Here is a 25,358-nt window from a genome sequence, read left to right as displayed (position 1 = left end):
AGGTGACTTGCCTAGTTATCCCTTTAATATCAGAATGGAGAGACCCAGCAAGTACCTGTAGGTGGAAAAAGAAAGGAGTGGATTCTCCTGTCTGTGGCTCCCAGCTCCCTGCTGCAAGGATGCACCCACAGGCCTTCCTTTCCCCAACCTGAACCAGCCTTCTCCGCCTGGCACAGGCATGGCCACCAAAGGGCACAATCACCCCTCCACCCTTGCTGCAATTCATTCTCCCCTTCCATTTTGGAACGAACAGTCCCCAGAGCTGCTGCCGCTCAAGACTTTGTTGAGTGCCAGAAAGGAACCAAGCCTGCAGTTTCTCTGCCCTCAAGGCATTCCAGTCCAGTAGGTGAGGGAGACAAATACCTGAGACCTGTCAACAAAGGGGTGCTGCCAAGTCTGTCAGGGGCTGCCCGGCTCTGCATGGGAAAGGTAGGGCCGGGCATTCTGGGCGGGACTAAAAGGAGCCCCTGCTCTCTGGGAAGGGCCAAAACCACATCCAAAGACCATCATCAGACTCCCCAGAGAACTGAGCTTAGCAGCTTCCTCCCCTGAAGACCTCTGTCCTGTCTTTATGGCAATTTTCCCTAAGCTGCTTCGTGGAGGCCTGGAGAATTCTCCCTTCCCTCCTCCTGTCCATGCCTCCAGTGAGCTCAGGATTAGCCATCTAGCCTTCGGCAGCATTTATTGAGTGCCTGCTCTGTGCCTGGTGTGGGGTGAGGGAGGCAAGCAGGGGAGGGTCAGAGCCAGGCAGGCAGAGGTGAGGTGAGCGTGGAGGTGGCGCCGTGCAGGATTCCAGCTCAGGGCTATTCAGTCGTGGGTCCCTGGCAGAAGTTCCGGTTATAGAAGTGGTGGTTGTCTCTGGTCAGGGCCATGCCCAGCTGGGCCCAGAAGCTGCGCTGACCGCTGGGCTGGTGGGGCCAGAGGAGGACACTCTGGCGGCAGAGGCGCTGGCGCAGCCGCACATAGCGGGAGCGGCGGCCATCAGGGCTCAGGATCACCAGCACCACGACATCCTTGCGGTCCTCCAGCAGGCGCTGCTGGGCCAACAGGAAGCTGGCACGCAAGAAGCCACTGACCCGGTCCGTGTGGGCCAGCACAAACAGCGTCTTGCGGCTGCCATAGACCGAGGCCCACAAGTTCTCAAAGAGGGTCTTGCCAGGCAGCCAGTCGCGCTCCTCCAGGCACAGGCGGAGTGCCCAGCGCCCACGGCGCTCCTCCAGCTGCCCCCGAAGCTCATTGTACACCCAGTCTGCCACTGCGCTCTGTGTCTTGTCAAAGACCACGAAGGCATCATAGGGCAGGGCATCCTCACCTTGCCCACTTTGCCGCCCCCGCCAGGGAAGCCAGGCCAGGCACAGGTGGAAGCAGTACCAGAGGTCCCAGCCACAGAGGTGATGCAGCATGGGCACGCCCAGGCCCAGAGCCACAGCCAGCAGCGAGAGGGTGAAACAGTCCCAGGAGAGGGCCTCGTCCAGGCAGAGGCGCAGGTCCTGCGCAAAGATGCTGAGGCCCTGGAGCTGGCCTGGACTGCCACACTTCACCCGACTGGGCAGACCAGGCACGGCAGCCTGCACCTCCAGCAGGAAGTCTATAAAGGCCGCCCCACAGGCACAGTGCAGAGGGTTGGCGCTGACATCTAGTATTTGCAGGGCACTCGCCAGGGGCCCAAACCAGGAGGGGTCCACTGTCTTGAGGGCATTGGCACTGAGGTTGAGCTCTCGAAGCTCCTTGGCCTTGGAAAAGAAGCCGGGGTCCACGAAGCTGATGCTGTTGCAGCTGACGTCCAGCCTCCGGAGCCGGGTGCCAGCGGGCAGGCTGCCATTGGTCAGGGCCTTCAGTTGGTTTCCCGCCAGGTCAAGGACTTCCAGTTTGGGTAGGTGGATGAGGTTCCCCCACTTAAAGAAGGCCAAGTAATTGTCACGGAGACGCAGCACTTGCAGGCTCTTGGGGAGTTTGTCCAGGGTGTGGGGCAGGAGGGTGTGCAGACGATTCTGGGACAAGTCCAGCCAGATCAATCCACTTAGGCCTTGGAAGAAGTGCAGATAGAGGTCTCCCTCGGCCCACATACGGCCCAGCGCATTGCCGCTGAAGTCCAGGGCCCGCAACGACGTGCTGCAGAGCTGCTGGGACACTTGGCTGTGGATGTTGTTGTGGGCCAGGCTGAGGTGGCGCAGGGTGCGCAGGTGGGCCACGAAGCTGAAGTTGTGGCCCACGCCCTGCATGCCAAAGGGCTGGCTGTTGTAGCTGAGGTCCAGGGCCTCCAGTCGCGGTAGCTCCGTGAACGAGTGCTCGTGGTACAGGTCCAGCTTATTGTGGGACAGGTCCAGCACCTGCAGACTGGTCAGGGGCAGGAACTGGGAGCCATTGACTGCCTGCGAGATGCAGTTGTGGCTCAGGCGCAGGCACTGCAGGTGTGAGAGCTGGGCAAACATCTCCGGCCGCACGGTCACCAGGTTGTTCCGTGATAGATCCAAGGTGAAGTTGAGGGTGCTGCAGTTGGGCCTGAAGTCTTCGGAGCTGGGAGTGTCCACTGGGGCTGGAGCAAGGTCCCCAGGCTGCAGCCAGACCTTCTCCCCTCCGTCCACCTCCTGCATGGTGGCTGTCAGCTCTGAAGCTCCGCTGATGCGGTTGTCTGACAGGTCCACATAGCGCAGGCCAGGGAAGGCCCTGAAGATGCCAAGCTGGGCCTGGCTGATGAAGTTCATCTGCAGACGCAGAGTCTGGAGCACAGGCAAGCGGGCCAGTGGCCGGAGCGTGGTCTCATCGAGTGAGCGGAAGAAGATGCCGTGCATGTCCAGCTCCTTCAGTGCGACCAGGCTTCCGAAGGAGGGGGCCAGAGACAGGTGGGCAAAGGACACCCTCTTGTGGTAATTGAAGGACAGGTTGAGCTGGCGCAGCTGTGTTAGGCCCTGGAAGGCCTTGGTTTTGGTGATGCATTTGTAGAGGAAGTTCTCACTCAGGTCCAGCACTCGGAGGTTTCCAAGCCCACGGAACCAACTGGCATTCAGCCAGGAGAGAGAACTGTCCTTCAACACCAGGCCTTCAAGACGGCTCAGGTGGCTGAAGGTATTGGGATGTAGCTGGGGGAAGTGACGAGGGCACTCCATGCAGGGGTTGGGAGCGTGGTCGCAGCGGCGGCAATTTCCGCCCACATCGAGCACACGCAGGGCGGTCAGATTGGCCAGGTCCTCAGGCGCCAGTTTGATGATGCGGTTGTAGGACAACAGCAGATACTCCAGGCTGGAAGGCAGGTTGCGGGGCACCACAGTGAGGTTGTTGTACTTGAGTGACAGGTGGGTGAGGTTGCCCAGGCCAAGGAGGGCACCTGGGGCCACCTCCAGTTCCTGCCTGCAGGGGTTCTTGTAATAACAGTTGCCATCCATGAATAGGAAGCGCAGGCTGTGCAGGCTGGCGAGGCTGTCAGAGTCTAGCACCAGGATGTTGGTGTGGCTGAGGGACAGGGATATGAGGGATTTGGGCAGCGCAGGCACAGTCGTGATGCTGTTGTAGCTCAGGTTTAGCTCTTCCAGGGTGGGCACAGCCAAGAAGGTGCTGGGCTCGATGGTCATGTGGCAGGGGAAGTGCATGGGGCTGAGGCCAACCGGCGGGCAGTTCCACTTGAGGTTGAGACGCCGCAGGCTGGGCAGGTGGGCAAAGTCAGAATCATGGAGGTGGTGGATGCGGTTGGAGGACAAGGAAAGGCTGGTGACGTTGCCACGGGGTGCTGCCGCGGAGAAGTGGGGCACAGACTTCAGGAACAGCCAGTTGCAGTTCACCAGGCCGTGGGGCTGGAGCTCACAGGGTAGGAAGGCAGGCAAGGTACCCAGGGCCAGGGTCGTGGCCAGTACCATGGCCTGCACCAGGAGAGACAGAGGGTGCAGGGCGCTGCAGCAGAAACCCTGTGGGGGTAGGAGGGCTGTGTGAGTGGTCGGCCCCCAGCTCCACCTCCACCCACTCCACTTCATGGGCATCGTCCAACCCCTCTCCCCAAGCCCTACCTGCAGAAGTTCTTCCCTGGCTGCCAAGCCCCATTCCCATCCTCCATGGCTTGTGGGGAACCTGAACTCGGTCTCAGACCATCTTGGACTCAGAATTAGGCCTCAGAACCGGGACTGAGACCTAGAATCCAGACTTATGATCTGGAGCTTTCAGCATAACCAATCCCTGGTTATACAAGGCCAGGCAAGGTGGCCCATGGCACCCGCTGTCTCTCCCCGACTTTCCCTTCCTGCTCCTGAGCAAGGTGGCAGCTGGCTCCCTCCCCTCCAGCTGCCCTGAAATCCGCTCTCTGCCCCCCACCAGCCTCCCCACAACCCCTTCCTTTCCCTTCAGCCAAGATCCAGGCAGGCATGAGAGTCTCCCACTATGGCCTGGGCCGGCTGCCTCCCAGGGACCCTGGCCAGCGGGCACTGCACAGCTCCATCACTCTCTGCCCGTCTCACCTAGCCTGAGAGCCCTTGCCCTACAGGTCAGAACAGATGGAAGGAGGGGTGGCCAGCAAAGTGCCAGACAGAGCCAGCCCCAAGCTGCAGGCCCAGTGAGACCCAAACCCAGGCTCCAGACCCAGCTGTGTCACTGCCTCAGCCTCCTCATCCCCTCTGTGGGTTTGGGTCTCATTGCTCAGAAGAGGGCTTCAGTGGCCAGGCGCGGTGGCTCACACCTGTAATCCCAGCAGGCTGAAGCGGGCGGATCACCTGAGGTCAAGAGTTCAAGACCAGCCTGACCAACATGGAGAAACCCTGGCTCTACTAAAAATACAAAATTAGTTGGGTATGGTGGTGCAAGCCTGTAATCCCAGCTACTTGGGAGGCTGAGGCAGGAGAATCCCTTGAACCCGGGAGGTGGAGACTGCAGTGAGCCGAGATCAAGCCACTACACTCCAACCTGGGCAACAAGAGTGAAACTCCGTCTCAAAAAAAAAAAAAAAAGAAGAAGAGGGCTTCAGCTCTGATGTCTTCAGGATTCAGTGAGCGTCCCCAGGGCCATGTGGGTGACAACCCGTCACTGTTGCTTGCAGCTGCCAAGCCCACCTCTTTCCTCACCCCTTCCCAGGATATTCCCTTCCCCAGGGGACTGAGAGCTGTTGTCCTACCATGCTGGGGAGCAGGGGCTTCTCCAGAGGGTCTGGCGGGCAGACTGGACAGCAGCTGCAGGGAAGGATGCTTCACACTCAAGGTCCCTTCCCACGGGGGCAGAAGCGGCTCAGAGAATAGAGGAAGTAAGACTTTTATACCAGCCTAGTAGCTCCCCCTCCACTCCACCCTGCCCATGGTGTGGAGGACAGGGTCCCATGAGTCCAAGGCCATTTGCATAGTCAAATGGCAGACAGCTCCTTCACCCCTTCCTCTTTCCACTCCACTCTCAGACAGCCAACATCCCATGAGGGCCTCACATCTGTCCTCTACCAAGCCCAGGGAGGAGCTAAGGCCCAAAGCCCAGGCGGAGAGCAGGGAGAGATGGGAATTTGGGGTAGCACCAGTAGCGGTACACCTTGCTGGGCAATCCCCATTCTAAGAGGACTCTTCCACCCTCAGGTCTTGGCTCCCGCACAGCTGGTGCCCTCAGGACAGCGGCTCCCGACTTGTCCTTTCCTGCCCTTGTGGGCACCATCTCCAGAGTTCTGCAGGGCCTCGTGTGTGGAGGGCCAGGGTGTAGCTTGAGCGGGAGGCTGGGTTGCACCTGCCTTCACCACAGCCTTGCAACCTCTTCCGGAAACAAGACCTCCTCCTCCGCATTCTCAGAGCCCCTGGGGCCCCATCAGAGCACACATCACATCACTCCAGATGGGGCTCCTAGGGGCCAGGTGTGCGCTGACCCAGTGGGGCCCCCAGCCGGTCCTCCCCATCAGTTCTTCCCACACTCCTTCTGACCTAGGTGACAGGACTCAGATTCCTCGGGCCCAAAGCCTCAGTTGACCCCGGGCCCCTCAGCAAGTCCTGCTGGGTCCACCATGCTGAAGGGTGTGCCCGCAGCCCACTGCCGTGTCCACCAGCCTCCATCCTCTCTCCTAGACCCACGCCACCACCCTTCTGGCTGTCCTGCCCTGCTGTCCACCCTCCAAGGGCTGGTCACATTCAGCCCCTACAGGAACCTAAGTCACACTGGGTCCCTTCTCTGTTCAGACCCCTCCCTGGCTGACTCTGGAGTCAAAGGCACAGTCCACAGATGGCCAACAAGGCCCTATGGGACCTACCTTCCGCTGTTCCCCTGAGTGCTCTCCACGATCACTGGCCTGCTTGCAGTTGACTGAGTAGCCCCTGGGCACCCTCCTGCCTCAGGGTCTTGGGATGTGCTGTTCTCTCTGCCTGGAAACTCTCCCAAGTCTCACATGACCCCTCCTTCGCCTCCATTATGTCTCTGCTCCCATGTCACCCTCTCAACAGGGCCATCCAGCCTTCTTAGAAACCTCCCACCCCAGATCTGGCACTCCTAAGCTCTTTTGCCTGCTCTGTTTCTCTTTGTCCTAGCATTTTTTAACTGCTAGCACACCGGATCATTGATCTTTCATGGTTTATTGTATATTGTCTTATTCCTCTGCTGGAATGTCAGCTTCATGAGGGTCGTAATCTTTTATCTGCATCCCCAGGATGCAGTGCAGTGCCCAGCACATAGCAAGTGCTTGATATCTGCTGAATTATGTGTACCCAGCAGTCAGCTCTGGGCAGGCACGGATAGGGCGTTTCTGAGTGAAGGCTGAATGAACGAATGAAAGAATGAATGAACAAATGGGGTTGCTGCTGGGAGGAGGCAAGGCTGTACATCTGCCAGCCTGCTCCCCGCAGGCCCACTCTGGGTGGGCATCATGACAGGCAGGCTCCAAAGTGCCAGGCATCCAGCTAGCTCAGCAGCAGGGGGTGATGGCATCGTCTTCCTGCCCACCTGGGAGCCAGCGTTTAGGCTGGGCAAGGACAAGCCTCCTCTGGATCCTAGCTAGGGTCTGGCTCTCCTCTCTACAATTCTAAGGGCTTGAGCAGGGGCTCCGAAAGGCACCAGGGATGGAATGTTGCCCTGAGCCAGGAGGGAGAGCAGTGCCCACTCAGCAGCTGGGCTGCAGGCATCAACCCCATGCTTCCACTCCTGCCTGCCCGGGGCGGAAGGCACCTGCATTCACTCCCTCCATCCACCTCTCAGAGGCATACACCAAAGCTCGGGCTCCTGTGGAGCCCCAAGCATGAGACTTTCCCAGAGTCCCTTGGACCAGGGACCCAGACCCCCATACTCAGCAGTAGCCCTGCCTCCCTTGGAGGCAGAAAACCAGAGAGGCCAGTAAGCTGACAGAGGGGTCTGTACACACACGTACAGACCCACGCACATGGACACACTCGGCTTGGAGACACCAATACCGACGTCCACAGAAAAACCTGTCCTGGCCTCAGCCCAGGGAGGCTGGGAAGCCTTCGGGGAGGAGCCCTTATCCCATGTGGAAGGCTGCATAAAATCCCTGTCAGAGATCCTTGTCCTAATTCCCCAAACCTGCAAACACATGACCCCAAAGCCCCACATACAGTATGGCAAAAGGACTTCACAGATGTGATTAAGTTACCCATCTTGAAGAGGGTAGGTGGTGGGGGCGGGCAGGGTAAATGCAATTACAATATCCCTTATGAAACGGAGACAGAGGGAGATTTGACTACAAAAGGCCACGGGAGCCCAGAGGCCGAGGGAAGCAGAATCAGAGATGTCACCTCTGGCTTTGAAAGTGGAGGAAGGGGCCCCAAGTCAAGGAATACAGACAGAAAAGGCCAGGAGATAGGTTCTCCTGAGGGGCCCAGACAGAGTCAGCCCTGCCAACACCTGAGCTTTGGCCCTGTGAGACCCATCTCAGTCTTCCAGCCTCCAGAACTGTAAGAGAATACACTTGGGTTTCTTGTAAGCCACTAAGTTGGTGGTAATTTGTTACAGCAGCCACAGCAAACGACCATACACAGATCCCTCATGTCACAGTGGAGGCACGCCTGCCTCTCAAGCAGGGCTCCTGTTAACTGGGAGACCTGAGTGAGGCTGCGCACCCCCTCACAGGCACAGCCTCTCCCACACAACTGGCGGTGGAGTGCTGGGGCTCCACCTCACAGGCTGGCAGTCCCCTCTCCCCTACTGGGAAAGGACAGTTACATGCACAAGACTGCCCAATTCCCAGGGCCAGAGGCGGTCTCTCAGGGCGAAGCACAAGTCTTGATTTAAAAATATTTTATTCTTTAGAAAATACAGCATTCAACCATCCCAAACTGCAGTGACCCCTGCCCCAGCCCTGACTGACCCCACCTCTTGTGGCCAAAGGTTTCTGGGCTGTGCTGGGACCCTAGTCTCAGCTCCCCAGGAGGCCAGGTTCATGCCAGGCCCCTGACCCAGCCCCCTTAAGCCAGCCAGGCAGGGTTCCCGGACACCCTGGGAACACACATGAGATGCAGGGACAGCAACAGGGAAGGGTCACAAAATGCCAGCCCGGTGGCCCTCGGACACTGCAAGTGCGTTCAGCCGCCAGCCCTCCTGCCCTCCTGGAAACACTTTCCTGGAGCCCAGGAAGGAGGACGGTGGCAGGGAGCGGAAGGCGGGCAGCCCCACAGTCCACATGTGGCCGGCCCTGTTCCAGCCTCCTAGCTGTCATCCCCATTTTCGCCCGGGCCGCGGATGAGGCGCTTATGGCCCCGCTTGCCCCCTGGGCCCTTGGGCTTGGCGAAGGCCTGCTTGAAGGCGTGTTGCTTGGGGTGCACCTCGTCGTAGAGGAACTCCGCCGTCAGCTCTGCCCCATCGCCAATCTCAATCTGCATGGGGCAAGGCAGTGGTCACTCCAATGGGAGGGGCTCTGACACATACCACCCCTGGTAGCCCCCACTTCTGGGGTACCCCTTGATCTCACATCCTAGCCCTGGGGTCTCCTGGGGTCTCCCCTTGAATCCCCACCTGGAATGCCACCCCCAGGAGAACAAGAGCTTCGGGCCTGCTGCCCTGCATGCCTTGGACTCTGCTTGCCAGTGTCACTTCCTCCCTGTCTCCAGGCCCAGGGAAAGGACATGACATGTGGCCAGGACTTGGACTTTTCTGAGCCACCAATCAGCTGGGCAGCCTTGGGCCATGCGTGTCACCCCTTGGGCCTCAGACGCCCTGTGATCAACACGGCAGCAATGGTTCCTGCTCTGCCGTCATCTCAGGACCCCAGCGCGTCACATGGAGATTGGGGTGATAGGGTCTGGGGAGGCGAGGCCCTGGGGAGGGGCCTACTTTCTTGGCGATCTCCAGATGGAAGTCCTGCTCCACGGAGTCGAGGAGGCGGCTCTTGCAGCTGGAGTAGAGCATGCGCTCCTTGATGCTGCACTTGTACCCCGGCATGGAGTAGATGAACACTGTAGGGGGCAGGAGGTGAGCCTGGGAGGCCTGGGAAACCTGCTGACCTTCACACCCAGAGCGGGCCTGCCCCACTGCAGACCAGCCCTGCTTCCACCCAGCCACAGGCTTGGCGGCCCTGCCATGGCCACTCACCTACAGACTCAAGGGGGTCGCCCTCATGGGTGTGCTTGTAGAGGAAGAAGTGGTAGCGGGCAGCATCTCGGGGCACCCGGGAGGGCAGATGGGCCACATCCGTGGGCTCTGTGTGCACCAGCTCAATGGTTTCCCGCTCTAGGTCCAGCTTCTGCCCAGGGCCAAGGGAAGATGGGAGAGCACCAGGTCGGGGCGGGCCCAGGCCCCTCTCCCCAAGAAGCCCTCAAATAGGATTAGCTGGTGGCAGGAGCCTGATGTGACCTCCCTCTCCCAAGACTCCCCTGCAATGGCCATCACTCTATGGGGGTCCCTTTGAAGAGGCCGGTCCTGGGCCCAGCTCCAACTCTGCCCCTTTGAAGGTTGTGCTATAGAGGGAACTCCCAAGGGTAGTAAACGGTAGTGACTCCTGGGACAGGATGGTGTGGAGGGTCTCAACTTCAGGGAGATACTGCCATTGGGCCAGCCCATCCTCAGAGGCAAGGCCTCTGGTGGAAGCACCTTGGAAGGGAGGAGCCATTTTGCTTGAAAGAGGCAGCCAGAATGGCCAGGGCAGAAGGACGCTGCCTAGGGAAACGGGGTGGTCAAGGAGACAAGGGAATCTGGGACAGGAAGGCGCTCAGGACTGAGGGGTCAGTGTGACCCCAGGGGTATGTGTGGAGGGCAGAATGGGGCAGTGTGCTCACGGGTGTACCTGTGTATGAGCAGGGCCTGGGGGACAAGGGACCTGAGCGCATGTATGTGCACACAGTAGCTGCGCCCGAGGCGGAATAGGTAGGGATCAGGGAGGGGTGGGGTGGACCATGTGTTCCCATGAGCACATGGACGAGCTGAAGGGGACAGGCTGCAGGCTGATGGGGTGGGCACTCCATGCACACCAGCACATGTGCACGGGCAGGAGTAGGGGTTGCAGCAGCGTGTGCCAGGGTAGGGAGCAGGTACCCACCAGCTGGATGTAGTTGACCATCTTCTGCTTGAGCTGCTGGAGTGCCCGTTGGGCCTCAGGCTGCAGGGGGAAGGCGAGGCCCTGCAGGGTCTGGTGCTTGCTTTCCACACTGATCTCTGTCTTCACCTGTGGGTAGGGGAATGGTGAGGGAGGCCCTCACCGGCCCAAAGCAGGGTGTGACTCCCAGGCAGCACAGGCTGCCATGGGGCCAATGTGACCCTGAGGGCTCGAGGCTGGGGCCTCTGCTACCCAACCCACCTCGTTGATGCGGATCTGCTGGAGCTCTCTCTCGGCTGAGGTCAGTGGGGCAGGTGCTGCACAGGATGACAGGTGTTTCTGGTACCCAGCAAAAGAGAGGTCGTCCTGCGGGGGTGGGGGTGAATGCAGAGCCATAAATGGGCACCTGGGGGTGGGCTAGAGGAAGCCCACCGAGCACCCCCGCTTGCAGTCCTTGGACTCCCCCAGTGCCCCCATCTTCCTCCCAAGGCTGGCACTGGCTTGCTCTTTGACCCTGCACAGTGACCTCTCTGTGGGCCCAGGACCGTGTCCCGGTAAGTCCTGGCTTAGGGCTACCTTCACAGTCCCGAAGAGCTCATCCTTGATGTGGCCACCTCCAAACTCCTTCTTCACTGTGGCCCGTGTGGCCGCATACAGCATCTTCAGCCGCACCTGAAGGGCAAGGACCAAACCATGAGAGGCCTCTGGGCAGGGCTGCCTCTCCCAGAACAGACAGGTACCTCTGGAGCCACCCGGTAGGCTCATTGCACTGGCACACCCGGCAGAGGGCCAAGACGCAGCAGGTGGCTCCCACCAGCAGGGGGAGCCCTTGTCCAGCCTGACCACCGCCTCTGGAGCCAGGCTGATGCCTGGAGAGCGTGAGGTACTCAGGCTGCAGGCACAGGGCCTTGACCCTCTCTCGGACTCCCTAGGGCAGGGCCTGACAGCTCTTCCCCCATCCTCCAGGGGCAGGCCTGTGTCCCCTCTTAGATCCCCCAGGGCAAGGCCTTGTTGTTCAGTTCGGCCCCAGCTCCCCTCCTCACTCCCCACTGGCCCAGGACTCACGGGGGAGTTATCAGGCGACCAGGCAAGGAAGAGCCATTCGAAGCCCTGAGCATTCTGTGAGTCGAGGCGGTAGAGCAGGTAGCAGGGCTGCTGGGCGTCCAGCAGTGGCAGCACAGCCCTGTCATAGTCCTGGTCCCAGCGGCCCACCGGCTCCTGCGAGGCACCCAGCACGAGCTGCTCTGGGGGCAGAGGCCGGGTGAGCAGCCGCTCCCAGCTCCCACCGAACCTCCCGCTGCGGACCTCCAGCCTCACCGTGGCTGCCCAGCTGGCTCAGAGCTGCCGGCTGCCCCTCACCTTCCCTGGAGCCCCCAGGTCCCAGAAGTGTGAGGCTGTGTGGCTGAATGAGTGAGCAAGGGAGGGCACAAAGCTGCCACCTGGGGGCTGCCCCCCTGCACATCCCCAGCGCATGCATACCTGCCCCACCCGCCCCACCCCCCCCACATACACACGCGCAGATCACCAACACAAATAGCCACACAAAGACATACAGCTGTCAGCCCCTCACAGACACCACACCCCTGGGTGCTCCCTACCCCACCCCACCGCACAGCTGCTCAGCCCACAGTCTCCACGAAACTGCCTCCTGCTCGCCTCCTCCCCTGGGGCTCCAGCAGAAGAACTGCAGCAGACCCCCTCAGGACAAATGTGCTGAGGGGCAGATCACAGCCCCAGGCCACAGGGACCTGCAGGGGCAAAAGCCTCTGGGGAGGAGGAGCAGGGGCTCCTACTAGACCCTGCATAACCAGACATCCTGCGGCTACCTGCCAGCTGCAGTCCTCTTGAAAATGTTACAGATCCAAAGCAGCTACCATCTAAGTGCCTCGGCCCTACAGGCCTGCCAGCTCCTTAGCTGAATGGTGCATCGAGCTGCACTTGTAGGCTGGGACTTCATCTGGGCACCAGACACCAGCCTGGGTATACACAGGTCCAGCCTGGAGCAATAACTGGGGCAAAGGGGCAGGCAGCCTGGCTGGGGGTCCTGGTGTCAGTCTACCAGGCTCTCCTGATGGGGGCAGGGGCCCTGATGCCTGGACACCCCAACAGGCCAGGCCCTCTGAGGCCTCGGCCTCCTCACCTGCCCACCCAGAACTCAGACAGGATCATAGTCACAGTGACTTGGAGTAGTCATGGCCTGTGTTGGCCCCCACAGCACTGTCCACATTGCTGAATTTGTTGCTAACATTTTTAAACTGGAAACTTTTACATAGGAAGTGGAATCCTCAGCCTCTCTAGAAAAATCAAGCCCGCTGGCCACACTGGGGCCACCCTCAGTTGGAGAAGGACAGTGGCTGCCCATCGGGGGCCTGGACCCTCCTGGGCACTCCCAGGTACCCCAAAAACTGTCATGCAGAACTGAGATAAAAGTCAATCCAGAGATTCCTCCTGCTTAAAATCTGCAGGGACGGCCGGGTATGGTGGCTCAAGCCTGTAATCCCAGCACTTTGGGAGGCTCAGGCAGGCGGATCACGAGGTCAGGAGATGGAGACCACGGTGAAACCCCGTCTCTACTAAAAATACAAAAAAATTAGTCGGGCATGGTGGCGGGCACCTGTAGTCCCAGCTACTTGGGAGGCTGAAGCAGGAGAATGGTGCGAATCCGGGAGGCAGAGCTTGCAGTGAGCCGAGATCGCACCACTGCACTACAGCCTAGGCGACAGAGCGAGACTCCGTCTCAAAAAAAAAAAAAAAAATCTGCAGGGACATCTTGTCTGGGAGGCAACAGGGAGGGCTGAGGATTGGGGTCAATGAGTGCAACTGCCTCTTTAAGGGTGGGGTGGCTGTGGCCTGCCACTCCAGGAGGCCATCACCAATATCCTGCCATAGTGACCCCTGCCCAGTCTCTGAGGGCATCAGAATTTGGAGTCCCTGGGCAAAGCACGACTGAGGCCCTAAAACTTGGAATGGCAGACCCTGCTTTGAGCCAACTCAACGCGCGACAAGTCAGCTGAGCACCAGGCCCATTCGGGCAGCCATCCAAAGTACTCGCTGTTGAATGGCTACTGAGGAGAGCTGGGAGGACCTCTGGGGAGCCTGGCCCACACCAGTCCCAAAGTCTGTACCCCTCACCCAAAGGGGCAGTCCCTTGGCAAGGAGGAAAGGGGAAAAAATGTTCTCTGTCCTCTGACCTCCCAATCCTCCTCAGTTTAATCCTCTGCCTCCCTAAACCCTCCCCACTTCAGGCCTCAGCTCAAGTCCCAGCGCCCCCAGCACTGCCCTCTATACAGCTCCCAGATTCTCAGGGGCCAGGCCAAGACCCAGCCAAGCCTAGAACCCTCTCATCCTGCTCTCAGATGAGCCAGACACTCGTCCCTTCTCCCCATCATGGGAGCATTTCCAAGAGAAGGGTGCAGGATCTCCTTAGAGCTCCCCTCGGCCAGCAGCTGAGCCAGGCCAGGCCACAGATAGGGGTGGGTGGCACCAACCACAAGGGGCGGTGCTGGATTCACTCATCCCCTGCCCCTCTGCCCAGCCCAGCTCGGCATTCTGACCAGGCCCATGTGAATACCCATGCAGTCTCTGGGAGGTGGCAGGACCCCAGGACAGGGCTCTGTTTGCTGACCCCAGCTTTGGCTTCCCGCTCTGCATAACAGAGGTGACAGTCGCACTCACCTCTGATGCTGCCCTGTGAGGCTCTCCTTTGTCAGGATTTCCTCACACTCATTTCCAGAGGGGAAAATTGTCCCCAGCAAGCCAGGGGCCAACATCTACCTTCCCCCACCCACAGAGGCAGCAGAGTCCACCCCCAAGCCTACGCCCTGGCCTGTGAGGGGCACTCACCGTCCTCAATCACAACCTTGATGAGCCGCACAGAGCCAGCCCGTGCCTTGGCAAAGAACTCCTTCAGCTCTTCCGTGGCTATAAGAACAAGAAACATGGTGGGGGATGAGTGGGCAGAGTGGACAGAGACGAGTATGGGGCCTGCTCTGTCCCACAGGGTCTGGTGGCTGAGCTGGGAACCAGGTTAAATACAGCCCCCCATGTGACTGGGAACCTGAGACAGCCACTGAACACAAGCTCCCAAATTTAGCCAGCAGAGGTGGCAGGCGAGTGGCCTGCTGGCTGGGATAGGTCTGGTGATGGGGCGGGGTGGGCAGGGATGGGACAGCTCATCAGAAGATGGGCAGGCTCTGGCATAAGCCAGGCCAGCCACAGTGAATAGCCTCCATCTGCCCCCTGCCCCCCAGGATGGCTGAGCTCTGGGCTGGCCTGGACACACTCAGCACGGTCATATACACAGACAAAGGAACACAGACAAATGCCCCCACTGTGTAATGACCACTATGCCCATTCACACACACACACACACACACACACACACACACACACACACAGAGCTCAATCCAGCATGTGTGAATGTAACACATGACATGGATGTACGACAGAGGAGCAGAAATTCAAACACCCTCATACATAAACACACGCTCAGTTGCTCAAACACAAATGGACACACACATTTAGATACGCAAACACACAAAGAGATATAGTCCCCAGCTTGCTAACACGCACACAGGCAGGCAAGTGCAGAGCTTGGCTGAGACGTGTGTGCAGGCAACTGGATGTATCAAAGTGTACACAGAAGCACATGGACACACATGACACCCATGTGTGCAGCCCCAGTCCCAACCCTCAAGCCAGGCTGTCTAACCCTGAGACCCTGAGGAACCACAGCCAACCCAGACACAGCCCTGTGGGGGGTAGGGGGACAAGACGCCTTTAACCCTCAGGCAGTTGGGGCAGCTTCCAGGAGGAGTGGACCCCGGAAACTCACTAAGAGACTCCATCTTGGTCAGGTGCGGTGGCTCGTGCCTGTAATCCCAGCAATTTGGGAGGCCAAGGTGGGCAGATCACCTGAAGTCAGGAGTTCAAGACCAGCCTGGCCAGCACGGTGAAACCCCGCCTCTACTAAAAATACAAAAAATTAGCCGCACATGGTGGCTTGCGCCTGTAATCCCAGCTACTTGGGAGGCTGAGGCAGGAGAATCGCTTGAACCCGGGAGGCAGAGGTTACAGTGAGCTGAGATCACACCATGGCACTCCAGCCTGGGCAACAAGAGTGAAACTCCATCTCAGGAAAAAAAAAGAGAGAGAGACTCCATCTTGGCCACTGGGCTGTAGAGCTGGAAGGTGAGAGCCAGTGAGTGACCAAGGACCCCAGGGCAGAGATGAGGACCATGGTGAGAGCCAGGGAGCCATAAGTGGTGGATCTACTAGTGGACAGGGAAACCACCACGGACCATGCGGGGAAGGTCCCTGCTTGGGTCCCTGGGTGAGCAGGGCTTGGCCAGAGTGACCTTGAGGCTGCCCAGGGGTCAGGGGAATTCCATCAGGAACACAGCTGGAGGCCTGAGGTCAGAGAATATTTATAGGGCCAGGACTGGGCAACTCAGGGGCGGGGGGGCCTTTAGGAAAACAAACTCTGGTCATGTCCTCAGGTGCCCCCCTTGCAGAGTGACCGTTAATCTGAGACCTCAGGCTATGCACCACCCTCCAAGGCCACTGGGTGGGCTGGGGCCCAGCTGAGCTCAGCAGACCCTTAGGGCTCAGAGAAACATGGCATGGAACTGTAGGCAGATGGACACCGTCCCACTGGGCCAGGACAGAACTTTCCATTGGCAGATCCCAAGCAGGTCCCTGAGGCCCCAAGCCTGGCCTCTGGGGCTCCACCTCTCCCTTAGCTGGGTGACCCCTGACCTCTCTGAACTTCAGTGTATAAAATGGAGATAATAGCCCCAAACTTGGCAGGGCTGTGGTGAGGAATAAATGGGAGAAAGGGCTTGGCAATGGTGGCCTCTACTAATAACAATTAATCTTTTATTACGATAACAACAGCAAGCTGACTGTGCTGAGCTGCCTCTTCTACCTGCCCAGACCTTCCCGGAAGGGAGACCAAGAAGCTCTCCCAAAGGACAGGCCGACGGGCCCCTTCTAGTGTTACCAGGGCAAACTGACACCCCAGCAGGGGAAGGCACACCTCCCTGCCCACCCCAGCCCCAATGCCTGCCCAGCCGCCATCAATAATCCAGAGACCAGGCCTGGGACACCTGAGCCTCTATTATCAATGATTCATGAACACCCTCCCTCCGACTCCGGTGAGCCTCACGTTACAGGTCCCTTTCCTGCCCTGCTCTGAGGTCAGCAGATCCACACCTATGGTCAGGACAGGGCTGGCACTTGGTCCTCCAGGGTGATCTCTCCTGCCAACTCCCCCAGCCAGAAATGGGAAGGAGTGGGCTGCTCACAGGCGGAAGGAGGACTGGGGGCAGCCCAGTCCCCAGTGACCCCCTCAGTGGGCCTGTCTCACTATGGGTAATGAGGGAGTGAGGCAGCAGGGAAGGGGTATGGGGTGGCTAACTTCCTGGGATCTCCTCCACCAGGGCTGGAGGCCGGGAGGCAGCAGCTATGACCAGACAAAGGGGAAGGAAGAAGCTGGCCACGAGGCAGTTCCCTCCTGTGGGGCTGAGTCATGAAGCCCGCCTGCCAGCTCCTCCTGGAGAAAGGCTGGCCCATCTGGGAGGCCTGGCCCTGACCCAGGCCTCTGCCTTCGCAGGGCCAGGGAAACCTTTTCAGGGCAGCCCAGCCACCAAGTGGCCACAACCGCACCAGGATTCAGGTGGTCAGGCAGGTCGATGGTGGCAGCCCCAAGCAGGGGATCCTAGTGCGGTGGGAGGGGTGGCTGATGGCCAAACCAGCCAGGCTGTCTGGGCAAACAGCCTGGGCCTTCCCCACAGGCCAGGCAGCCCTCCCAGGTCAGTGACAGATGAGGACACTGAGCCCCAGGTAGAGTCAGGGCACCTGGCTCCTGGCCATTGCTTCTCTCACAGCCCGTCCAAGAAGGAAACTGGGACCCCTGGGGGAGGGGGTGTGTGATGCTAGGGGATGGTGAAGCTTCCTAGGGATTAGGGGGGGGGCGGGGGTGGGAGCTGGCCTGGATTATTTAGGGCCAGGACTCTCCCCCACAAACCCCATATCTGGACCTCTTCCCTGTCTGCAGTCTGGAGCTGGGATCTTCCAACCAGACTGAGACAGGCTCAGAAAGTCACAATGGAAAATGGGAGGGAGGTCAGAGGTCAAGGTCAGATAGGCAGCTTTCTCCATCCCACTTAGCAGTCTCTGTTCTGGGTTTTCCCCAGCCTGGGGAGAGTGAGTGTCCTGGGAGGAGCAAAGGTCAGGGTCCCCTCACACATACACAAACCCATTCAAGTCATAAAGACACATGCGGTATATGCATCCTTGGCAACAAATGCACACTGAGATGCGCTCCAACTATGCACACACACAGACACCCACATACATGTGCACACTGCCATGAAACACTGATGTCTAAAGAGGGTCCTATGCGACCTACAGTGTCCAAACAGCCACAAGTGCCAGTGCATGAATGACCCTTAGATGTGCACAAGGGAGTCACATAGAGAGGTGCACACGTAGGACTGTACACGGAAGACGGGTACACATGCGTGTACACCCACTACAGGAAAGGAACAAAAATATACAGATGGGCACACACAGCCACATTCATCTCCAGGTAGGCACACAGATACTTCCACCCCAGCTGTGTACGTACATGTACACCCACTCCCAGCTATGCACACCACGTCCGTACTCCCCCAGATGTGCCCACCCCAGGCGACCCACGGCTGCAAAAGAGAACAGGAAGCTTCTCCCGGCTGGTGCGGGGTGGAGGGAGGGGCCGAGAGCCGGGGAGGGGGCGCTTCCGAGAGCCGAGACCCAGGCCCCCTGCCCGCCCGCCATCCGCCCTCACCGTGGATGCCCGTCTGGTGCGCCATGGCTCGGCGCTTCGCTCCGTCCGCGCCGTCGGAGCCCTCCACTTGACCCTGGCCCGCCTCCGCTCGCTGGACCAAGAGAGGAGAAGGATGTGGCGGAGGCTGTCGAGCCTCGCGCAGCTTCCCGGGCGGTGCCGCAGGACCCGCCCCCAGCGGCGCCCCGCCCCCGACAGGCGCGGCCGGGGGGCGGGGACTCGGAGCCGCGCGTGCGCGCAGCCTGCGCGTCGGTCCGGGTGGGTCTAAGGCTGATTGATCCGCCGTGCGCACGCCAGCGCGTTCCTCTGTGGCAGGAGAGGGGGCCTGCGTGTGACGGAGCGTGCGTGGGAGGACGCACGTGTGTGTGCGCCCTGATCACGGTGGTCTGTGGGTGGGGCGGATCGTGCGCGCGCGCCCGACCTGTGCCCCCCCAAGCCAGGTGGGTTTCCGAATAGGAGCGGGTCGCAGCGTACCCGGGTTTGCACCCAGGAAGGGGTCTGCTTGTGGATGGGCGTGCGCACGTGCGTGCGTGTGCCAGCTCTTCCCCAGGGGCCGTTTCTTGAGCGCCTCCCGTGGGGTCCTGGGTACCTCGGTGTGGTCATGGCCGCTAGGCTTTGCCCTCACGGTGAGAGCCCAGGCCCGCCTCACCCGCTAGATGGTGGTAAGAGCCCGTCGAGACAATGTGAGGGGCTGCCAGGAGAAGGCGAAGATTGGAAACCTAGAGGGGAGAATGAAACAGCCCAGCAGAGTGGAGGGAAAAGTTTTCTTTCTTTCTTTTTTTTTTGAGACGGAGTTTTGCTCTTGTTGCCCAGGCTGGGGTGCAATGGCGCGATCTCGGCTCACTGCAACCTCCGCCTCCCGGGTTCAAGAGATTCTCCTGCCTCAGCCTCCCGAGTAGCTAGGATTACAGGCATGCGCCTCCATGCCTGGCTAATTTTGTAGTTTTAGTAGAGACGGGGTTTCTTCATGTTGGTCAGGCCGATCTCGAACTCCTGACTACAGGTGATCTGCCCGCCTCGGCCTCCCAAAGGGTTGGGATTACAGGTGTGAGCCACCGCGCCTGGTGGAAAGGTTTTCTTTAAAAAAAATATATATATATTATTATTATTATTAAAAAAGAGGGTCACCCTATGTGGTCCAGGCTGCTCTGGAGCTCCTGGGCTCAACCAATCCTCCTGCCTATGGCCTTCTAAAGTGCTGGGATTACAGGCGTGAGCCGCTAGTCCCAGCCAGAAAGGCTTTCTGAGAAGAGAGCACTGCATGTGCAAAGGCCCAGAGGTTGAAAGAGGGCCAGAGCCTGGTGAGTCTGAGGAACTTCCCATGTCCTAATGACCTGTGTCTATATCCAGCAGCCTTGCCTTACTGATACCAGTACCTGCCTGCTGCTACCATCCAGTCAACATGTGGCATCTTCCAGGCCACTGTGATGAGTCAGGGATGAGCATCTGACTCTGGTTGGTCCAATCAGCTTGTCCAGGGACTTTGGCTGGGAAGATTGGAAAGGAGGCCAGCTTTTTGGGCTGGGATTGCTAAGAGATGTGATGATGAAGTGTGTGGCCTACCTGGCATCTGGCCCCAGCTTCAGCTCCGTTTACTATCTTGCTCCCCACGCTCACTAGCCTGCATTGAGGCCTCCTCTGTGCCCCCCAACCCCTGAGTTTCTCATCCCCAGAGAACCCAGCATACACAGAATTGAAGGGTTTTCTTATTCATCTTCCTGTGCTCACCCTGAGGACTGGGCCTGTGTCATCAGCTAATCACTGTCCCCTCAAGCACTCACAGTGGAAAATAGAGTGCTATGCAGCCCTGCAGCTTGCCATCTGGAACAGTTCACAGGCAAGGCCTCCCACACTGAACCCTGCTCCAGCCAAATAGTGCCAGCAACACAGAGCTACTTGTTACATCAGCTCAGACCAAGCCACATCCACAGGAGCAGTTGGTGATTCCACAGAACTACAAGAGACTTGACCTCCTGGAAATGAATTAACCAAGATTAATGAAAAAGATTAAGGTCATGTGCCCTGTAAAAGTGTCCCTCACTGGATAAACTGTGACAAGGTAGGGTACTGTGTGGTCTACCCAGCTGACCCTCTCCATGGGTCATTCTTTGCTTTTATCACTACCTGGCACATACCTTTACGTATTTGTTTATTGTCTTCCCTCCACCAGTGTTAGGTGTTTGCCCTTGCTGTATCCCCTGTGCCTAGAACAGTGCCCAGCATTGGCAGGTGGCCAATAATTGCAAAATAAGCAAATGTATTAATGAACCATTAGAGGCTTTGTTTTGTACACTTACTACCTGCTGGGCACATTTATTTAATCCTCATGACAGCCCCTGAAGTAGGTGTTACTGTTTCCGTCTTAGAGATAAAGACTCTGAGGTTTGGAGAGGTGAAGTGATTTGATCAATGTCACATGGTAGTGAGTGTGCCCAAGAATCATAGTTTCCTTTATTCGAGAAGTTGGGGGCCAGGTGCAGTGGCTCATGCCTGTAATCCCAACACTTTGGGAGGCCAGGGTGGGAGGATCTCTTGGGCCTAGGAGTTTGAGACCAGCCTGGGCAACAATATGGTAAGACTCCATCTCTACCAAAAAAAATTATTTTTAAATTAGCCAGGCATGGTGATGTACATCTGCAGTCCCAGCTACTCGGCTAAGGCAGGAGGACTGCTGGAGACCAGGAATTCAAGACCAGCCTGGTCAACATGGCAAGACCCCATCTGTACATATACGTATCTATAGACAGATAGATTAAAAGATAGATATGTATTAGCCAGGCACAGTCACACGTTTGTAGTCCCAGCTACTTGGGGAGGCTAAGGCCGGAGGATCACCTGAGCCCAGGAGGTCAGGGCTGCAGTGAGCCTTGATCACACCACTGCATTCCAGTTTGGGTGACAGAGTGAGACCCTCTCTAAAATAATTTAAAAATACTGAAGAAACAAAGGGAGCAGTTTGTAGAATCTTGGAGTGGAGGAAACTTCTGTGTCACCAAACACAGAAACCATCAAAGAAAATCTTTCACATCCAAAATTAGTCTATAGAAAAAAAAAAAGAAAATCTTAACCAAATAAGAGACTGAGGCAAGAGCTTCAATCAGTCGAGGTTTATTGAGCCAGAGTTTGAGCGTGCCCAGGAAAGCAACACAAGTCACAGAAACATCTGTGGCCTGTGCTCTCCCAAGAAGTTTTCAGGAGGCTCAATATTTGTACATTTCTTTAATAAAGGGGAGAAGACAGTGAGGCAAATGGTTATGTTTTTGTGAGACTCTTAATTAGTGTCCCGTAAATCTAGGCTATATGGAAGATAGGTTGAGCACTGGAAGAACAGGGAGTAACAGAAGAGCCAATTATGCAGAGGTCTCAGGGTAGGTGGAGGAATGATTGATCTCATCCTATCCTTGTTCTGCACCTGGGCAGATAAACTTGTAATTGACATTGTCAGTGTGAAATTTAACAGACTTTGGTTTTAGGAGTTAGGTTTAGGTTGCAGACCTAAAGTTGCAATTGACATGTGCTTGTTTTATAGGAGGATATACATCTTGAAAGTTTTAGGGACTGGCAAAGAATTTACTGATGAGCAATTTGTGAGTGCAGTCACCTGGAGATGCGTGAGGCTTTGTGCCTTTTTATGGAGATCTGGTTAATGCATAATATTTTGACACAAGGTTGCAAGGTAACAGGTATCCATTTGGGAAAAGAATGACAGTTTTGGAGAACATTAGTTCTACAGCATAGAATTAAGTGTTGCCGGAATAAAATTTTTTAAAAAATTTGAAAAGAGGCCGGGTGCGGTGGCTCACACCTGTAATCCTAGCATGCCTGTAATCACAGCACTTTGGGAGGCTGAGGCGGGTGGATCACCTGAGGTCAGGAGTTCGAGACCAGCCTGACCAATATGGCGAAACCCTGTCTCTACTAAAAATACAAAAATTAGCCGGGCATGGTGGCGGGTGCCTGTAATCCCAGCTACTGGGGAGGCTGAGGCAGGAGAATTGCTTGAACCCGGGAGGCGGAGGTTGCAGTGAGCTGAGATCATGCCACTGCACTCCAGCCTGGGTGACAGAAGAGAAAGACTCCATCTCAAAAAAAAAAAAAAAAAAAAGGAATGCCAGTGTGTGTGACTCAGTCTCCAAGCTTAACTCTCCCTTTAGCATAACAAATTTGGGGTTCCTGACATTTTTATTTTCATTTATGAAAAGATCAATAATCCATTTGCATTAAAAATGAAGTCTATATGGAAAAAGCCACCATCACAGCCAAAACACAAATAACAAACTGTAACTTGTTACAAACAGCATACTTGTAACTCATTTCAAAATAAAGAGCTGATTTCTCTAATATATAAAGAACTCTTATAAGCCAATAAGAAAAAGACCAGTGGCAGCCGGGTGTGGTGGCACATGCCTGTAATCCCAGCTACTCAGGAGGCTGAGGCAGGAGAATTGCTTGAATCTGGGAGGTGGAGGTTGCGGGGAGCCAAGATCATGCCATTGCACTCCAGCCTGGACAACAAGAGTGAAACTCCGTATCAAAAAAAAAAAAAGAAAAAACAGAAAAAGACGAATGGCCCAGTAGAAAGTTTGGCAAAGGATACAAACAGACCATTCACAGAAAAAGATAGATAAATAATCTCTCTCGGGAAAGTACCTCCCAGTCACCATTTCTTGGAAAGTTGTTGAAGGATGCACTTCAGCAAAATGAGGGAGTAAACCAGGAGACATTGGCTTAAGATCCAGGCAAGAGTGAGGCGCTCAGGAGCCCTGGAAGTCAAAAGAGCCTGGTAGCACTGAAGGAACACTCAGGCCACCTTGGAACAGAGAGGATGGGATTGCCATGTGGTTCCACATGGCTCTGAAAATAGAAAATGGCTAAGCTGTGCAACAGACCGCCTATGACATCTGGTTGCCCAGAGCTTCTGTGAAAATACTTGTAGGACAAGGCTTTCCCCCACCCAGGAGTGGGTTGGGGAATAGAGTGTATGCGCTTTGTTTTGTCCAATTTTAGACTTTAAAATCCTCTGAGGCATCAACTGGTGAGGGTAAGAAAGTGGCCCCATAGACTGAATTGGGCCTGCCCCACCCTGGTACATTTCTGTTCTGTCACAGTGACAGTTCTCAGCTCAGAGGTCCTTTGGGAAACTTTCTCTGAGGTGGCCCCTATCCCCTTGCCAGCTGGATGAAGCAGCATCCACCAGAACTGCTACCATCACTGCAGGGGGCTTGGTGGGCAGAGGCCTGACTTGTCTCCATTAGTACTGTGTTCCTGTGCCCAGTATGGGCCCAGCACACACTGTGGATTCAGTCAATCAGCCCCCAGCCTGCTCTGGAACTGAGTCATTGGAGGGAGTGGGTGTTGGGCATAGCTCCCTGCCCTAAGAACCTTCCTTCTTGGGCCCGAGGAACTCCCACTGGGGCAGGGCTAGCTGCTGGGAGGAAGTGGGGCCTACTGAGCGTCTGCCTGGGCTAGGGAGTGGAGGTGAAGGTAGACTCCTCATATAGCTCATATGGGGGCACTGGGCTGTGGAGCCTTAGCCACTTTCAATTGGCAAGCCCTGGCTTCCTGGAGGAGGAAAGGGGAAGAGAAGTGCCTTGGGGGTGAGGATTGAGTCAGCTGCATTGTCGTAATGGAAATAGCACAGCCCTGGGTGTCCAAGACTTCCCCTCCATGGGCCTCAGAATCGTCCATATAAAGTAACACTTTTTTCTTTTCTTTCTTTCTTTTTTTTTTTTTAGACTGAGTCTCGCTCTATCGCCCTGGCCGGAGTGCAGTGACTCCATCTCGGCTCACTGCAACTTCTGCCTCCGGGTTCAAGCGATTCTTATGCCCCAGCCTTATGAGTAGCTGGGATTACAGGCGCGCACCACCACACCCAACTAATCTCTGTATTTTTAGTAGAGACAGGGTTTCACCGTGTTGGCCAGGCTGGTCTCAAACTCCTGACCTCAAATGATCCGCCCGCCTCGGCCTCCCAGAGTGTTGGGATTACAGGGGTGAGCCATTGCGTCCGGCCAAAGTTACACTTTTGCACAGGGAGTTGGATTTGAGTGACAAATGGGTGACAAAGGCGGGGTGCGGTGGCTCAAGCCTGTAATCCCAGCACTTTGGGAGATCGAGACCATCCTGGCTAACCTGGTGAAACCCCGTCTCCACTAAAAAATACAAAAAACTAGCCGGGCGAGGTGGCGGGCGCCTGTAGTCCCAGCTACTCGGGAGGCTGAGGCAGGAGAATGGCGTGAACCCGGGAGGCGGAGCTTGCAGTGAGCTGAGATCCGGCCACTGCACTCTAGCCTGGGCGACAGAGCGAGACTCCGTCTCACAAAAAAAAAAAAAAAAAAAAAAAAAAAGAGTGACAAAGTGCTTTATTAACTCGCAGATGTGAACAGGACACTGCTGCTGACCCCCTGGTGACAGCTAGCCAGTGGTTGAGAGACCGCAAGATGATTCCTCGTCTTTCACTTCCCTCCGTCCCAGGTCTGAACTCGGACCAGCAGGAGCCTTTGGGGGACCACTGATTGCCCTTTACACTCACACAGATTTCTCTTGTCCATCACTCACTCACAGTCCAGTAAGGATCCTGCTGTCTATTCTGCGAGGACATGTTGAATGCAGAGACAGCCATTTAGAAGACTGTCCTCGAGGGTGGCAGCAGCCTCTCAGGACAGGGAAAGCCAAGGTGACTACTAAGCCCGTCTGGGGTGGAGGGTGGCAGGCGGGGATGGAGAGGATTCGAGGCCACCTGAAGGAACCTGTGCTCGGAGACACTTACTCATTGTGCGGGTCTGACACCTCCCAGCTCATCCTGTCCCCATCTTCCCCTTGCGTCACGTCCCCACCCAGCAGGAGGAGATCTGAGGCTTTGCGCGACGCTGGCCCCGCGGAGTGTGGGGGGCTTTTCCTCTCAACCACTAGTGCCCCACAAGCGTGGGTGAACAGTCCTCCCTGGCTACTGTGAGACGCTGGGCAGGCCACTTCGCTTCTCTGGGCCTCGGTTTTCCTGCTTGTCAAATGGGGCTGATGCCGGCGTGGGCTTCTTCGGGAGGTCGCGAGGGTTGACCCCTGGAGTCAGCAAGCCAGCCGCGAACACGCTCCCAGGCGGAGGTCGGGGCTGGGGGG

General features: G+C 57.1%; 2 protein-coding genes and 1 long non-coding RNA gene across 4 annotated transcripts; 1 reads left to right on the top strand and 2 right to left on the bottom strand.

Annotated features, from left to right (window-relative positions):
• Positions 1–665: 665 nt before the first annotated feature.
• On the bottom strand, positions 666–5,725 carry TLR9 (toll-like receptor 9). Its single transcript, XM_011986232.1, has 2 exons — positions 5,093–5,725; positions 666–3,899 (listed from the first exon to the last, which is right to left on the bottom strand). Exons 1-2 carry the CDS (start codon positions 5,093–5,095, stop codon positions 804–806), a joined length of 3,099 nt encoding a protein of 1,032 aa, XP_011841622.1. The 5' UTR covers positions 5,096–5,725; the 3' UTR covers positions 666–803.
• Positions 5,726–8,170: 2,445 nt separating this feature from the next.
• On the bottom strand, positions 8,171–18,519 carry TWF2 (twinfilin actin-binding protein 2). Of its 2 annotated transcripts, XM_011986229.1 has the most exons (9): positions 18,246–18,519; positions 14,261–14,338; positions 11,483–11,661; positions 10,994–11,089; positions 10,679–10,783; positions 10,421–10,546; positions 9,478–9,628; positions 9,220–9,341; positions 8,171–8,762 (listed from the first exon to the last, which is right to left on the bottom strand). In XM_011986229.1, the coding sequence occupies exons 1-9, from the start codon at positions 18,268–18,270 to the stop codon at positions 8,595–8,597; spliced, it is 1,050 nt and encodes a 349-aa protein (XP_011841619.1). In that variant the 5' UTR covers positions 18,271–18,519; the 3' UTR covers positions 8,171–8,594. The 2 variants fall into 2 exon arrangements, with proteins under 2 accessions (XP_011841619.1, XP_011841620.1); XM_011986230.1 differs by lacking the exon at positions 8,171–8,762 and having other exon boundaries at positions 8,989–9,341; positions 9,474–9,628.
• On the top strand, positions 18,492–20,516 carry LOC105544014. The gene is made up of 2 exons (XR_001006702.1): positions 18,492–18,682; positions 19,593–20,516. It is a non-coding gene; the product is annotated as an uncharacterized LOC105544014 (long non-coding RNA).
• Positions 20,517–25,358: the final 4,842 nt, after the last annotated feature.

This window comes from Mandrillus leucophaeus, unplaced genomic scaffold (genome assembly GCF_000951045.1).
Source record: "Mandrillus leucophaeus isolate KB7577 unplaced genomic scaffold, Mleu.le_1.0 Scaffold296, whole genome shotgun sequence".
Classification (NCBI taxonomy): domain Eukaryota; kingdom Metazoa; phylum Chordata; class Mammalia; order Primates; family Cercopithecidae; genus Mandrillus; species Mandrillus leucophaeus.
Note: the sequence above shows the minus strand (reverse complement) of the source record. Positions and strands in the feature narration are given on the sequence as shown.

Bases quoted from the DNA above. Each gene is read 5' to 3' on its own strand.
- TWF2 (XM_011986229.1), bottom strand. From the start codon at position 18,270: ATGGCGCACCAGACGGGCATCCACG. The intron at 10,547-10,678 runs GTGGGTTGGGTA...CCCTACCCACAG, and splicing joins AGCAGATCCGCATCAACGAG to GTGAAGACAGAGATCAGTGT. The intron at 9,629-10,420 runs GTGGGTACCTGC...GGCCCTGGGCAG, and splicing joins TGGTCAACTACATCCAGCTG to AAGCTGGACCTAGAGCGGGA.